The sequence below is a fragment of the Myotis brandtii genome, unplaced genomic scaffold (assembly GCF_000412655.1).
Source record: "Myotis brandtii unplaced genomic scaffold, ASM41265v1 scaffold547, whole genome shotgun sequence".
NCBI classification, from domain to species: domain Eukaryota; kingdom Metazoa; phylum Chordata; class Mammalia; order Chiroptera; family Vespertilionidae; genus Myotis; species Myotis brandtii.
Genome location: NW_005370024.1, coordinates 2,951,117 through 2,967,719, shown reverse-complemented (window position 1 = coordinate 2,967,719; position 16,603 = coordinate 2,951,117). Strand labels below are relative to the sequence as shown.

The following is a 16,603-nucleotide window of genomic DNA, read 5'->3' as shown; positions in this document are numbered from 1 at the left end:
TCAATTTTGTTGAATAAAATACTGCAGACAAATGTTTGACATTTGTGTTGACATGAAGCATAGATTAATTCCGCTAATATCACCAGCACAGCTTGATTACTCACTTGTTAACAAACTATTTTCCAGTGATAATTCATTCCACAGCCATTGGGAAATAAATTGCTAACATGTGAGTGATATAAGCTGGTACCTGATAGAATGTTTAATTTAGAAACAGCAATATAACTTTAAAAACTTGACTAAACACATCAGTTTAAAAAATAAGGAACTCTTCCACAACTGAAACTATAACAGCTTTACTGAGATATAATGTAGATAACTTTGTTTTATAATCATATCTCATAACTACTATAAATTTCTAGGAACTAAAAGAGTATGTAAGATAGTTTAAAATATTAAAGTTAACATCTCCTATACCTTGACTCTTAGCTTTTGAAGACTTTGTCTTTTCTGCTTTCTGTTTTCGTTTCTCTTCAAGTTTTTCTCTATTAATCTGCCTTCTTAAAAGCCTCTCTTCTTTTTCTTTAGCCTGAAACCACAACATACTCACAATTATTCTGATTATCAGGCAAAAGCAAAACACTGAAAAAACAATGTTTTTCCTTCAAATGTTCTTACAAATGAATGGGCTCTGCAAAAGTGCACATGCACTACACAATTTGGAAGCTACCAGAATAACAGAGACAGATGTGAATACCATTAGTTTAAAGAATGGGAAAGGTATCATTTTGAGCAATGGTGGTTTAATAAACTGGTTGCCTCAATGGAAAGGATAGCGGTGAAAATATCTCTGAGCATCAGGGGGACACAGCAGGTCTCTGTAATTTTTGGATTATTCATTAAAATGCAGAGTCCAGTGACAGGCTAGTCCTACAGCAAATATGACTTGTTGGTTATACTCTGAGGATGCAGGTTTTGGAGGTGGAGCTTTCTGCCATTGAATTTTAAAGCCAGAGAGAATCCAGTCACTGTGTTACTCCTACCGCCCCTTTCCGGTCAGAATTCACTGTCTCAAAGTTTGTTAACTCCTGATCAAACAAACTTTTCAAGAGTTAAGCCACTAGTAGCATTTAGTGTACATCCTTCAAATCATTTTTCTACATAATATATTTCCTCATTGTAAGATGCACATCCTCATAGTTTAATGTTTCTGAAATTTCAAGTCATCTTAAAACTGATGAACATGTATGATAAAGTAGTAGTTTTTTTCCTAAAAAGCTGCTGTCAATGACACATCTTATAATTAGAAGTATTTTCACACCCAGAAAACACGTGGACTGTACTTCCCTCTTAATATTACGCTCATGACTACACCACAAGCTCGATTCACACTTGAGTCAAACATTTCCACACCGTGAAACCTCCGGGTTGCTACCAGGTTTTCACTCTTAATCACAATGACACGAACACCTGTTACGTGTTCGTGTCCATTCTGACCAGAGAAATAGCAAGGTGCCTGAAGGCAGAACCTGTATGCTGCTGATTCGTATGCTCACTACTCTGCACCCAGACAAGTCATTTGTCAACCTGATTTAATGTGAAAATAACAATAGATCAAACAAGACTCACAATCGACTGTCGCCGCTGTTCTACCGTGAGCTCGTCATCGGAATCACTGTAATACTTCGAGTAAAGGTATGGCTTGTGAACATAAGCCTGCCGTACACTTTTAGCTTTTCCTTCACTGGGATCACAGGTTTGAGGTTTTGTTTTATTCTGTTTGTTCTTCTCTTCATCTGGAAGAAAGTCAACAGAAAGGAATGGCCCTGTGAATTAGTAATAAAACCAACATTATTCTTGATCAACATCAAGCAGCAAAAGCAGTATCCATGTAGTTCAAGTGTATTTGCAGATCCAACAGAGGAAATATCAGTATGAGATATTTCAGAAGTTTAGACATTTATAAAGGCTGGAATCCATATCTTCATTTATTTCTTAACGATCATAAGAAAGATAAAGGAGGGCGGTAAAGAAAAGTAAAGCTTATAGTTATTCATGTTTTCTTAAAAAACAGTGAATCCTTATTTGTCAGTAGCCTTGACACGAATGCTTCACCACTGTCCAACTGGACAGAGGCACTCGAAGCTGAGCCTTGCCTGCCTGTGTCTCCCTTAGAGGACGCAACAATCAGTAACTGGCCCCCCACCAAGCAGACACTAACACCCCTCCACTTCAGGAGGCAGATCAGCTTCCCAGGGACACAGCAAGAAGGAAACCTGGGAACAAGGTTTTCCTTTCCTACCACTGGGAACTCTCAAAATAGCTCTCTTTTTTTCCTTCTGGATCCCATATATATAAAATCTAGCTCTGTCCAGGAAAAAACTTGAAAAGACCCAACAAAGCATCTAGAATTAAAAAATAGATCTGCAGCACTGAAAGCGTCTCCTTTTTCCTCTAGATATTCCATCCCAAAGCCAGAATCAAATTTACATGCTATCTACAGGCGGTTGCAAATAATATTCAATGTTTTTGATTTTTAAAGAAATCATAGAGAGAATTAAATCGTGTGGTAAAGAGCAGCACATGGAGTTGGTTAGAAGCAGATGCAGGTCTGAGACAGGCACTGGTGCTCATGAGCTACGTGACCCTGGACGAGACATCTCCCTCGGTGACTCCACTTCTTCACCTGGACCTCCTTCCAAGGGTGGTTGTGAGGACTACAGACGTTATTACACAGAACAGAGTAATAACTTAGCCCTGGGCCAGGAATACAGTAAGTACTTAATAAGGGTTACTGAAAAACCAACTGTATAGTAATGGGAGGTCCAGGCTTTGCCCCTGGCTTCTGGGAGGTCATCTCTAAGCCTCTGGAACACCAGGCCCGAAAGGAGTGTTTTGGTCGCCTAGGGGTCTGGTGTCAAGCCAAATCATCTAAGAGTATGACTTAGGGTGGGGGCTTTGGATCATGGAGCATCAGCTGGACGTCCAGAGGGGCGGCAGACTTAGACCAGACACCTGGGAGGTAACTGATTCTTTGATGGAGCCCCACAAAAACGTTGGACATCAAGACTCGGGTGGGCTTCCCTGATTGGCAATAACCCGTGTGCGCTGTCAGACATCAGTGTTGGGAAGGTAATGCTGTCCACGACTCCACAGGAAGTGAAAGCGCCGTGTTTGGAACTTTCCTGGACTCTGGCCTATGTCCTCTTCCCTTGGCTGATGTTAATCGGTGTTCCTTACTATAATAACCTGTAACCAACAGTTTCATAGATTTCACGGAGTACCGAGTCCTTTCAGCAAATTACCAAACCTAAGGGTGATCTTGGAAACCCCAAACTTGCAACTGGTATCAGAAGTGATGGGAATCTTGTGGACAGTACTCCCCAAATGTCGTACACATACACCTGGTACACACACATCTTCATACACATGATCTCATCTAACTTGTATAATCATCCCAGGGAATGGAGATAAGAAGTGGGGAACCAAGACTTGTTGAGGTTTAGGAACTTACCAAGCTTGCTCAGACAGAAAACCTCGGAGCTGGGACTCAGAAACCAATCTTCCAACTACAAAGCCCCATGCTCTGGCCATTCTACCACACTGTCTTTCACGATATAGCCATGTGAATACACACAAAACGCTTGGCGGAAGCTTCACAGAGGCATTATTAAGTAAAATGCTTTACCATCTGACGTAATCTCTCCTTCTTCCATGCTATCAGACATTACAACCTCCTCTTCAGTGTCTTCTTCAAAAGATGAGAGGTCACTGGTATGGACAGAGCTAACGGTAATGTCCGTCAGTCCATCCACGTCAGAATCTACCGCAGAGCAATCTTCAAGAAGACAAAGAAACAAAACAAAAAACCCACAGGAGGTAAATCACTGCGTTACAGGAACATACTCGGCACCCAATTCCCAAATTACACTTAAGATTTCCTTCTTTAGATACATTTCAAAGAACTTCAACTTTAGAAATAAAAATCTCTCATAACCAATATCAAACAAGATAGAGCTGTTTCCAGAAAATACAAAGGCAAACTATTATCCAGAAAAAATAATGAAAGTATTAATTTATGATGTGATAGAAACAAAAGCAAACTTTAAGTAATTAATACATTTACTATGTGATATTTTAAAGATCAGGATATACAACTATAAATTAAGTTGCTTGAATAATGTATGGTAATAAATTATGAGTTAAATTATAAGGTTTAGAGCCTCTCTGCTCATTTACTTTGTCAATTCGAACACTAGTATAGAAAATAAATACACAAATGTTATCGTCCATTTTTTAGCAAAGGGGATATGTTCCCAGGCTTTGAAATATAAGAATCAAATTTATTGTCCTGGCCAGTGTGGCTTAATGGTTGAGCATTGTCCCCTGACTGAGAGGTCGCTGGTTTGATTCCCGGTCAGAGCACATGCCTGGGTTGCGAGCTCAATCCCCAGTAGGGGGTGTACAGGAGGCAGCTGATCAATGATTCTCCCTTTCTCTCTCTCTCCCTTCCTCTCTCTCTTAAAAAAAAAATCAAAATCAAATTTATTAAAATTTGAAGGCAAATTTGGTATCTCCTGGTGGACACTGCTCTTTACACTGTTGTATATTTTTGTAAGTTTGTACCTTCTTTTGTCCCTTCCATGGCTTTAGCTTTATTACTGTTCTTTTCTGAAGGAACTTTTGTGCACTCTGCTTCTTTATCCTTTGTTTGTTTTTCATCTTTGACTTTTTGTGTATCTTTACTCCTTTTTGAGTGATCAAATTTCTTTTCAGTCTTTTCCTTCTTTTCTTTCTTTCTTTCTCCTTTTTCATTGCTGTCTGGTTTCTTTTCACCTTTGTCTGTTGACTTATTTTTTTGGTCACTGCTTTCCTGTTGAACATCTTTATTTAGCAGAACTGAACTATTACTCTCTTTTGTGTGATTTTTAATTTCTTCAACTGGACAAGGAAGATCACTACATTCTTCAGACCTAGGGGCCGTTTCCTGTCCTTCACCTGTAGAGTCTGGCACAGACTTGTCTTTATCAGCCATGTCCTCTGCAATTCTCTCCTTCTCAGTACTGGTGTCAGTGCTTGGCTGGGATGGGAGCCTTTTGGATACCCGCTCGCTAGTCTTAGGGTTTGATGTTTCTGTGGAGGCCCTGGCAGCAGTAGCTTCTTGGTTAAGAGAAGTGATGGTTTCCAAAATGGACATAGCATCATTGGCCACATTGGCACTGGGCCCAGGAGCAGGGACACCTTGAGGGAAAGACAAGTTTTAGAATAAATTTATACAGAAAGTCAACCCCCTGGCTGAATCAACGCTACATGCCATAGTCACCTTAGTCTGATGCACATGCTGTGTAGACCGTTCATATGCCCATAGCCTTTCGGGCACCAGTGCTGGTACTAGGCACACTCTGCCTCTCTACTACAGTATCTCAGAAAGGCACCATGCAAATCTGAGAACAGCCTAGCTCCAGAATAACAGTATCTTCTCTAATTATTTTAATTATTCCCTGTTGAAATATACATATACCCCGCATACATCACTAAAATGCCTATTATTTTGTTATAAGGCAAAAAACATTATGCCAGTTAAGGACTTTGGGTGGTATTTGAAGTAACACAATTTCACTATTGTGCCAAGTAGACAAATGGTTTAAAAACCCAAATATCCAGCCCTCGCCGGTTTAGCTGAGTGGGTACAGCGTCAGCCTGTGGACTAAAAGGGTCCGGAGTTCGATTCAGGTCCAGGGCACATGCCCGGGTTGCGGGCTTGATCCCCAGTGGGGGTCGTGTAGGATGTAGCTGATCAATTGTTCTCTCTCATCATGGATGTTTCTATCTCTCTCCCTCTCCCTTCCTCTCTGAAATCAATAAAAATATATCTAAAAAATAAATACATAAAATAAAAATAAAAATCCAAATACCCATAAACTGACACTCAGTTCAAGAGGAAAAGGGATGCACCTTGCGTGCTGAGAGCAGAGTCCGGCTTCTCCTCCTCGGGGGTCACGCTGCCCCCGGCTTCCTCCTTGTGATTTAGTGTGGCCAGAAACTCATGCACAGCTTTCTCTACCTGAGGTCTGAATGTGTGGTTGATCTTTGGATCCACAACTTGAGAAATAATTCGGTCGATGCCAGACTCCAACATTCCTGATCTGAAACACAGGATAATTTACAGAAAGGTTAAAAATATATATAATATTTCATTATTATCCTATATAATAAAACCCTAATATGCAAATTGACAGAATGGCGGAATGAACGATCGCTGTGATGCGCACTGACTACCAGGGGGCAGATGCTCAACGCAGGAACTGTCCCCTGGTGGTCAGTGTGCTCCCACAGGGGAAGCCCCGCTCAGCCAGAAGCCGGGCTCATGGCTGGCGAGCTTAGTGGCGGTGGCGGGAGCCTTTCCCACCTCCGCGGCAGCGCTAAGGAGCAGCGAGCAGAGCGGTAAGGAGCAGTGAGCAGGTGGACGGTAAGGAGCAAGGGGCCCTAGACTGTGAGAGCGATGTCTGACCGCCAGCTTAGGCCCAATCCCCTAAGCTGCCAGCCGGACATCCCCCGAGAGGTCCTGGACTGCAAAAGGGCGCAGGCCGGGCTCAGGGACTTCCACCCCCTCCCCCAGTGCATGAATTTCGTGCACCGGGCTTCTATTATATATATAAGTATATATAATAATTGCATTAATTACTTTTAGGTAAAACAGTCTCTCTCCAACCTTAAATTTTCCCAATATGTTCATCTAGGTAGAGAAAGAACAGGCAATGACAAGTTCCACAGGATAGCAATGGCATCTGGATATACCATCTCGCAAAAATTTCTAAACTCTTCACCACTGTCACTAGAACCACTGAAGCAAACCAAACAAAACTAAAACAAAATTAGACACAGCACACTATCTAGAGCCCAGGCTTACCGATGATGCTTATTTACTCCAACCCTGCCCCTAGAGGAATAAATAATCACTAAAGCTCAGTTCTGGATATAAAATAAATCAATGGACTCTGCACTTTTATTTTTAAGCAGAAAAATGTAAGACTTTTATAAGTATTAGAGTCTCCAGGAAAATGGAAGAAAATACACAAAGTGTAATTTCATCAAACTTACAAAAAAATACCTTTAGAACAAAAATAAAACTTAAGATTTTTTCTTTCTTTTTATTATCTTCTTGCTATAAAAATCTGGGTGATTTATTCATTCAATAAGAATGAGTGTCTTCTACACTAACAGGCACCCTGCTGGCCACTGGGCTGCTGCAAGCCAGACCTGGTCCTTTTTCTCGTGAGGAGACAGACATAAACAATTAAAATACAAGGCGACAGGCACCAGGACACACCATCTACTGTAGGGAAAGAGTGGAACACGGATTTATTAGATATAGCGAGATAACTGGGGAATGCTTCACAATGGAGAAGACATTTGAGTTGAGAAGAAAGAGCTTAAAGAAATATCACTGACAAGACACAGAAGAGCAAACAGGGCAACTAAGTTCCAAATGTGCAGAAAATCATAAGGGTGTGTGAGCAAAATAAGAGGATGTGAATTTATTTTGAGAAACATACTTAAACCTTGTTTCTTCCTAAAAAAGAGCTTGAGCTCGACGCTCATTGGTTGAGCGTTGACCCATGCACAGGAGGTCACTGGTCAGGGCACATGCCTGGATTGCGGGCTCGATCCTCAGTAGGGGGAGTGCAGCTGATCAATGATTCTTTCTCATCATTGATGTTTCCATCTCTCTCTCCCTCTCCCTTCTTCTCTAAAATCAATAAAAACATATTTAATCAAAATAAAAGAGCTTGAGGAGTTCCCTGGATAGTGTCAGAAGAGCACGGGTGCTGGTCCTTTCCGGCTGCTAGACCTCAGGCTCTCTCTGCAGAATGAGGGGATCTCTCCTTACCACTCAAATGCCGATTTGAGTACAGCCCTGTCTGGAGTGGAAGATGAATTTGATTTTCATTTCCTGAGGCACCTTGCAGCCTTGTAATACTATAAAGCTATGTTATGTGGGCCATGGAGAAAAATGAGTCAACCCTGCACAAAGTAGGTAACCTGCTTTTTCAAGTTCTAAGATAAAAAACTGAAAATCCTGCAATGCATCTTAGAGGTGACTTTAAAATGTAGCAGGTGGGGAAAAAACAAGGACAAGCAATCATAAAGATGTTTTGATTTAAGGCACAAGTATAAAGGCATACAATAAAAAATAAAAACCACCCATCACAAATTACTGCTTCAGTCTGTTTGCCTATTTTCTGGTCCGCTGTCCACTTTAGTCCACTCTCACAGTGGTCAGCTCTGACCGTGAAGAAATCTGTAGGCCAGCGCTTATGACTCCACCCTTCCCAGTGGGCTCACTCTAGAGCAGCGGTTCTCAACCTGTGGGTCGAGATCCCTTTGGCGGTCGAACGATCCTTTCACAGGGGTCACCTAAGACCATCCTGCATATCAGATATTTACATTATGATTGCTAACAGTAGCAACATTACAGTTATGAAGTAGCAACGAAAATAATTTTATGGTTGGGTCACAACATGAGGAACTGTATTTAAAGGGCCAGAAGGTTGAGAACCACTGCTCTAGAGGCATGGCCAGAGACAGCTACCTCACTATAGGGAAACCACACTCTAGGTTCAAGGATAAAGCGAAATGCTAGCAGCTGGCACTGTCCTGATTAAAGCTATTTCCTTGTCTTCCTTTTAAATCCTGTTCAGTTAAGATAATATTTCAGAGCTATCCAGCATTTTTAGATTCTGTTGTACAAATGAATACATAGATAAAATAAGTTTTCCCTGTAGTGAGTCTGCAGATTAGCTATTAAACTGAACCATCCCAAATTTTTGATAGTAGACTGTTGTCCTACAAAAATGGCAACTGTAGATGGTTCAACATAACAGTCAACTGAGTGTTTCTGGAACTATAAGGATGAAAAATTGTTTGAAATTGTATTAATGGTGGCCAGTACATCCTATACCATTAGCTAGACACAACTAAATAGTCTCTTTCAGGAAGCTTTAAAATGTTATCAGTAACATAACTTTACTAATAGAATTTAAATAAGAGAAGTTTATTACAAATACATAAAACAGCTAGAAAGTACTAACTTATCCAAGAGACAGCTGCTTCCCCTTGTCACCTACCAGCAGAGCACTCCTATACTAACCTCAGCACAGAACCTCTTCCTGATGTGCCCCGCACCCCTCACCAAACACCAATTCTGTGGAAACATCGTCTCTCGCAGTTACAGCAAGAATGGTAAGTGCCTGGTCTTACATGGGCGAGACTAAGTTTAGTTCCCGTAAGAACAGAATAAGCGGCTGCTTCCCTACTTTACAGGTTTGGTATGCTAGGAAGTAAATGCAATTCCAGGAAACTGGCCTTCCATTTGGTCTCAATCTGAAGACAAAGAAAGCGAATGTGCTTTTAAAGAAATGTAGTCGTTTGCGGAAGGGAGGCGGCTATGCAGATTGTTGAGTGAAAGCACTCAGTATTCAGCAAGGCGCTGTGTCAGTGTGAGGGACACTGGGGAAGCTTGCCCCCCTCAGGAACCCCTTACTTTCTTGGTTACTGTTCTCTAAATGCCTGGAAATGAGTCAACTTTCAGGCCTGTCAACCCAACAGAGACCCCCTTCAGTCTCACCTTTTTCAAGAAAGGCTTTCACTTTTCCCCACAGGTGCTGTTATGCAGCCTCTAATGGCATCTTTTGATCTCATTTGGACTCTTTACAGGTTCCTCAAACATCTTTTAAAATGCAGACAACAAAGTTATTGTTGAAGTTCTCTCTTCCCTTCTTCCCTGGAGACAGGAGTCAGGCTCCCGGTTCTAGTGTTACCTGTGGCTAAGTGGGCCTTGGAGTCAGTGTGAGCTGTGCGTGCGGGGCTTCCTGTGGGTGACAACTATCAGCAGAGGAGCACACTAGGTAGGCTTGCCAGGTTCCCACGGGGCAGGAGGGAATTCAGAGGAGGCAGGTATAAAACCGATCTGCTTAACTGTTTTCAAGCAAGATTTCATTCTAAATGATGTGCTGGAATGTAAATATCTGTCAAGGTGGGAAGATAACTTAGTCACATTTTTCGGGGGCTGAAGTAGGGATAGAAGGCAAATATTTATATTTAAGAACAAGATAATATTGCAAATCTGCTTTTCTGGGGAATAAATATGACTTTTTTGTCCCTCTAAACATTTCATTTCTTCTCATTCTCTTTATCTTATGTTCAACCAAAAATGGCTGACAGGTCTAAATGCACTTTTGTTCTTTTTTGCAATAGCATCACTAAAAAGCAGTTTAAATCACGCTAAAATGCAAGAGATAAAATGGGCTGGGGGGAGGGGGCAGACTGTATCAGAAGATAGAAGATATGGCTTCAAAAATCAGGGAAAGGTATTTTAATTTCAGTGATTTTCAATGTCTTCATTTGAAAAATAACAATAAAGCCTTCTCTTTATAGGGCCAAGAAAATGGTTGTGAAAATAAACGGTACAGAATATGCCAACATTTACCACCTATTAGTATTCTATCTAGGACTTTTCTAAGTCACATTGTCATTCCCTTCCTTCAGTATTTTCAAAGGGCTGTGGAGAAGTCCGACTATTAAAATTGTGGGGGAAATGTGAAGTGACTGGAGCCTTTTAAAATCATACTATATCACAATACAAAAGCACCAAACTACACAAAATTAGCAGAGGTAAACAGACTTCTGCAGAATATCTCTGCTTTCAGGTAAAGTAGACTGTGGCATTTTCAAGCCCGCCTTGGAACTGTAATTCTGGGACTTACTTGAGCACTTGTTGTCTAATATTGTTTCTTAGCTGGTTCTTATTGAGGTGGGGACTCCAGGTATGAGTTGCTAAGTGGTTAGCAACAAAGTTGTCAACACGTTGTCTCAGATTCTGATAAGCAGGCTAGAAAGAAAAAAGAAAAGACACAAATGTTGAAAATCTCCAATGTTATACAATAACAATATTGATGGTCTCAGAATTTGAGTATCTTAACAGTGACGACATTTCTTAGAGTATCAACATGGCAACAAAGTTTTACAGCTTATGTTTGGAGATATGATGAGTACCAAGAAGAAAGAACATACTTCTTATTTGTAGACAAGAGACAGGACACCGATAAATGTTACTGTGATGATTTGGCGCAAAGAAAGGGAGAGGAAAAGAGGGAGTAAGCCTTCACTGAGAATGTGGCATTTGAGCTGAACCTTCAAGGTTCCACAATGCAGCTGGGAATTGGAAGGTCTGGGAATTCGAAGGTTGTCTTGCAGGCACCCCCAACAATAAAGCAAAGAGCAAGTGGGTGAGAAAACATGAGGTTGGGAACACTTGGGGCCCCCAACCCAAATTATTAAGTCCAATTTGGTTGGAAAAGAGAATATAAAAAAGCAGAGAAGTGAGGTTGGAGACAGTTTGGGGCCAGGGGCTGGAAGGACTTGGATACCTGAAGAAGTCTGTAATTATGGGATAGAGAATGGTAAGCCCTGCACATATGAGCAGAGTGATATGTGATGGCTGAGCTTTCTGATGATTTAATATCCTACAGTGAAAGAGTAAACAGACACAACATATACCAAGAACAGCATGCCACAGGGGTGGCAGAAATGGGCTGAAAGGCATGGATCCGAGAGAAGTTATGGAGGGACAACCATGGGAACTAGGCATTACATTCGATGTTAGGCAGTGGCTCTCAGGAGGAGTGACTACTCCCCAGGGAACATTTGGCAATGTCTGGAGAAAAATGGGGGAGCCACTACTCACATCTAGTGGGAAGAGGGCAGGGATGCTGAACATCCTACAGTGCAGGGGAACCCCCACACAACAAAGAACCATCCAGCCCCAAATGTCCACACTGCTGAGGCTGACAACCCTGATGGAAGGGAAGCAGGAGAGAGGACACATACCATGCCATCTCCACTGAAAAGGCTACTACTGCCTGGAAGGGATGTTTGGAAGTAAGTTCTCATCCACCCAAGCAGGACCACACACTCCATTCCTAGTTGTTGCCCATCACTCACATTCTTCATGTCTTTCTTTTAAGTGGCTTTAATGCAGATAGATTTGAGTATCTCCAAATGTTTTAAACAAAACTGTACAGCCTCATCTACCGTTTCCTCTACTTGTCCATTTGGCAAACTTCTCACTTTCAGAACTCACCCTAATCTCTACAGTCATCCTGACACCCAAAGGTAGCCCCATGAGGCCCGTCCCCACATTCTTCCTGTCTTCTATACCTTCTATATGTCTATCATCTCAGCAGTTCTTGCATTGCACTGTATTTTGGGGAGGGGGGGATACTTACCTCCCCGCTGAAGGGTAAGCCTGCTCCTACTGCTCTCTTAATCTTTGTGTTCAGGAAGCTTATTACACTGCTTGGCAGATAAGCAATTAAAATGTGGTTGTTAGATGGGTCACCAACTCCAACAGGGATGCTGAAGGTTTCATCCCTTGGTGATGACCTTGTATCCCTTCCAGTTTCCCGACTTCTGCTAATTCCCATTTCAATCCCACAAGAAACAGTCTCATGATCATTTCTCGTGTTCCTCTCTAGTTATTCACAATTAATGGGAACTGAAAAAACTAATCCTTTCTCTCGATGATTTTCAGCAGAACTGCAAAACATACTTCTTTCCAGGATTCCCAAGTCTCAGAAATATTAGGCTAAAAAAAAATCACAATGCATCTAGCACTCTAGTTGCCCCATAACACACTAAAAACTGGACCACAACAGGTAATTTTCCTTGTTCCCAGTTCTCCTGTCAGTAAAAATTAGCCTGGTGACTCTAGACATAAGGATTCCATTATTCTTCTGGGAACTTTTTGCTGTCTCTTCTTCCCATTCCAGGGAGCTCTGGTCAAAAGCTTTGGAGTCATTTTTGACTCCCCTCTTCTCTTCCGCTGCAAATCTAAACCATTAGCAAATTCTGTCAGCACTAGCATCACAAGACATCAGGATCTGACCACTTCCCACCATCTTTCCTGCTACGATGCCGATGCATTTTCGTCTCCTGTCTGGATCACAGTAACTCATCTCCCTGCGTCTACCCTTGCCCACCGGAAGTCTATTTTCTATATAGCAGTGAATGCAAATCTCTTAAAATTAGGGCAACCATATAATTTATTGTCCAAGCCAGATCATGGCCTAGCGTGAAAGGAGACACTATTAATCATTACACATGGCCAATCCATCTAAGATGGAAGCCAGAGCAAGCCCGTCCTCCTTACGCACACCTGCCAAAGGCTTCTCAGCTCAGGTAAAAGGCAAACTTTTTTTTTTAAATGTATTTTATTGATTTTTTTACAGAGAGGAAGGGAGAGGGATAGAGAGTTAGAAACATCGATGAGAGAGAAACATCGATCAGCTGCCTCCTGCACACCTCCCACTGGAGATGTGCCCGCAACCAAAGTACATGCCCTTGACTGGAATCGAACCTGGGACCCTTCAGTCCGCAGGCCGAAGCTCCATCCACTGAGCCAAACCAGTCAGGGCAAAAGGCAAACTCTTAAAAAGGCCCGCAGGCCAGCAGAGCTGAGAAGGGAGGGAGGGGCGCCCCTACTCACCTCCTGTCACTTTCTCCTGACAGTTTCTGCCTGAGGCTTCCTGCACTTGCGATGGCCTCTACCTGGAACACTCAGCCCAGATAGCTAGCTGCCTGGCTCCTTCTGTGATGGCTCAAATGGCATCTTATTTGAAATCTCCCCTGGACTCAAGACAAATCGGTCCTTCCAGTCTCACCCTGCTTTATTGCTTCCATAGGCCCCATGACATCTGCTTTTTTCTGCGGGGCGTAAGCTCTGTAAGAGCAGGGACGTTTTGTTCACTGATATATCTCTGGCATCTAAAACAGTCCCTGGTACATAATAAATATCTGTAGTTATTACCTTTACTGGGGAGAGAGGTGCCATATTCACTTGTTTGAGGAGAGCTCCCTGCCTGGGGCAGAATGATGGACACTCAGAACTTCCCTCCTCACATTCTCCAGTTGCCAATCAATGCAAAGGGGTCAGACTGGCTTTGTGACCGCTTGGCTTACTCCAGGGAGCTGGACTGGGAGTCCGCAGGAGAGGAGCCTCAGCGCTGGCTGGTCCTGGGCTGCCCAAGGTCCCGATTCTTTGGGTGAGAGGGCTGATGTGGTCTCATCCTCAGATCTCTCTCTTGGCTGGACCATCTGTGACCCCAGTACAGTTTGAGGGGTTCTAGGGTCCCCTGGAGTGGCAGCAGACTTTGGAACTTCTCATCTTGCTTTGAACACACTGGGCCGGATGGTAGTGTTGCTCTTGGAGAGCACCTGGCAGGTGTCAAATGTCTTGATCCTTAACTATGCATGTGACGGACACCCTGCATGCTATATACTACAGGTCAGAGCTTGGCAAAGCCAGTCTTCAGGGTTCAATTAGCAAAAGCACCATCCCCCAAGTGGTCTAAACTCTAAGGTGCTCCTTACAGATGAGAGAGACGTCAGGATCCCATTAAAATGATGCTCCTTTGCATGAATAGGGAATCTTATTTCTGCTTTGCCCACTTGCCAAATTGACAGGAAGATTAAACTCATATAAAAGAAAACTTTGGCTTTTGTATGTTCAAACTTACTCTTTTTGAGAGACAGGGGAGACTACAAGACTGTCGGGAGGGGGTATCATTTCGGTTCCACTCTTTTCTAGCATCAAACATCAAAACAGGGACCTTATGCAGTGGTCCCTGAACACTCCCGGAAATTACATATTAGGTTGAGCCACATGAAACTGCCAACTGTCAACCATTCTTGAATGGTAAAAAACAGCGCTTTAACATGTACATGTGCATTTTTCTTGGGAGAAGGTCCTAGCTTTCATTAGGACCTTGTCTAAGAAACTGTGCTTCCCTCCTTCCCCCCAAGACAGGTATTAAGGCTTCACTTTGAGAGGACCTGTAGCAATATCACAGACACTGAGCAGTAACATTTAGTGGGGGTGAAGTGAAGAAAAAGCTGAGCCTTATACACAGTACCCATCAGTATATTTTAAATTTCCATACCCAATAACACAGATCTGTCGGTTTCTGGGAGCTGCAAATTGAAATCTCGGACACAAATAACTGGCTTTATCCGGGTAACGTTTACCTGGCCATGCTTATCTAATATCCCATTAAAAAAAAGGGGGGCGGGGTTACAGGCATTATTTTAAAGGCTTCACTTTGAGAGGACCTGTAGCAATATCACAGACACCGAGCAGTAACATTTAGTGGGGGTGGAGTGAAGAAAAAGCTGAGCCTTATACACGGTACCCACCAGTATATTTTAAATTTCCATACCCAACAACACAGATCTGTCGGTTTCTGGGAAGTGCAAATTGAAATCTCGGACACAAATAACTGGCTTTATCCGAGTAACGTTTACCTGGCCATACTTATCTAATATCCCATTAAAAAAAAGGGGGCGGGGTTACAGGCATTATTTTTAAAAAGGTGGCTGTGCATATTCCCTAAAACAAAGCGAGAAAACGACATACTCCCTGCAGAGATAAACATCCTAAGTCAACTGAATTCTCTGTGGTGAAAAAGTCCAATGCCTGAAAAGGCACCCTGCACTCTGGTCTACACAGTGGGCCAGGGTCCTTGTAAGAAAAGACGTGCCTAGATTTTCACCAAGGTTTTCCCAGGGGACACAGCAGAACCGTGCAGTTCACCTCAAAGTTGCAGGGGAGAATTAACGGCTGGGCACGGCAAACACCCCTTTCTCAGAGAAACGGGGCTTCTCAGAACAGCTGAGCACGCTATGAGAAAACCCCCACCCCATCAAAACCACCGGATGGACCCAACCAGATCTAAGCCAAAACCAGCCACCCTCCACCCAACCCAAATACAAGACCACACTCTATACTCTGTCTTGTACCAAACCAAAAAAAAAAAAGAAAAAAGCAACAGCTTTCCAACTGTTCCCAACTGAGGCTTCCAGTACTCCGTTCCTCTCACCAAGATTGCTCCTTCCCGGTGTCCTCGGCTCTGCCTTTGCAGAACTGGGTGAGCTTACCTGGTTCTTCCTTTGCAGAACCAGGCCCCCGCTTACACCCCTTTCCCTCTGACATTTGGTGCTAAGCCCCGCCCCCTGGGCAGCCCCGACTCCTCTTGCCCAGGGGACCGCTTTGCAGACTTTCCCCCTCTCCTCATCCCTCTCCTGAACTCTTCTTTCCTGCCCTTCCTCCTCCATCCTCTCCTCCATCCTTTCCCACCGGATGGCTCGGGTCTCCCCTCCGCCCCCAAACTCCTCGCTGTGGGGAAGTGACTTGTCCTAAGTTACCCAGATCAGACAGTCACTGGTAGACACTCAAGTTCCCATCTCCCCAACCCACCTTTTCGCTGTCCAGCTCTACCTTTGCACTTTTGCACACACCGCCCGCTCCCCCATCCAGCAATGCACCCGACACACAATTTGATTCACGTATCACTTAACTTCTCCAAAGGACAAAGACACGACCCTTCCCGCCCAGAATTCTCCAAGAGAGGAGCATGGATACTAAGTAAACCGCGAAAAAAAATCACCGGGGATGAAAGCGCTGCTTAGCGTTTCCAAACGTGTCCCCACAAGAACAGGGAATCTTGCGCGCGGGTATAGGTGCTCAGCCGCGTAGTAGGTGCTCAGCCCCCCGTCGGGCAGAACCGAGGAGCCGGCGGGCGAATGAATGAGCGCCCGGCGCGGCGCA

General features: G+C 43.3%; 1 protein-coding gene across 1 annotated transcript in view; it reads right to left on the bottom strand.

Moving 5' to 3' along the window:
* BOD1L1 (biorientation of chromosomes in cell division 1-like 1) overlaps positions 1 to 10,827 on the bottom strand; it is a 42,771-nt gene extending 31,944 nt beyond the window's left edge. Inside the window, exons 1-6 of the mRNA XM_014549314.1 lie at positions 10,707 to 10,827; positions 5,896 to 6,086; positions 4,567 to 5,181; positions 3,629 to 3,778; positions 1,570 to 1,736; positions 418 to 529 (exon numbers count right to left, since the gene is read on the bottom strand). Coding sequence (XP_014404800.1) covers positions 418 to 529; positions 1,570 to 1,736; positions 3,629 to 3,778; positions 4,567 to 5,181; positions 5,896 to 6,079 — 1,228 coding nt within the window. The 5' untranslated portion in view covers positions 6,080 to 6,086; positions 10,707 to 10,827. The remainder of the gene's footprint in view (positions 1 to 417; positions 530 to 1,569; positions 1,737 to 3,628; positions 3,779 to 4,566; positions 5,182 to 5,895; positions 6,087 to 10,706) is intronic.
* Between the last annotated feature and the right edge of the window lie 5,776 nt (positions 10,828 to 16,603).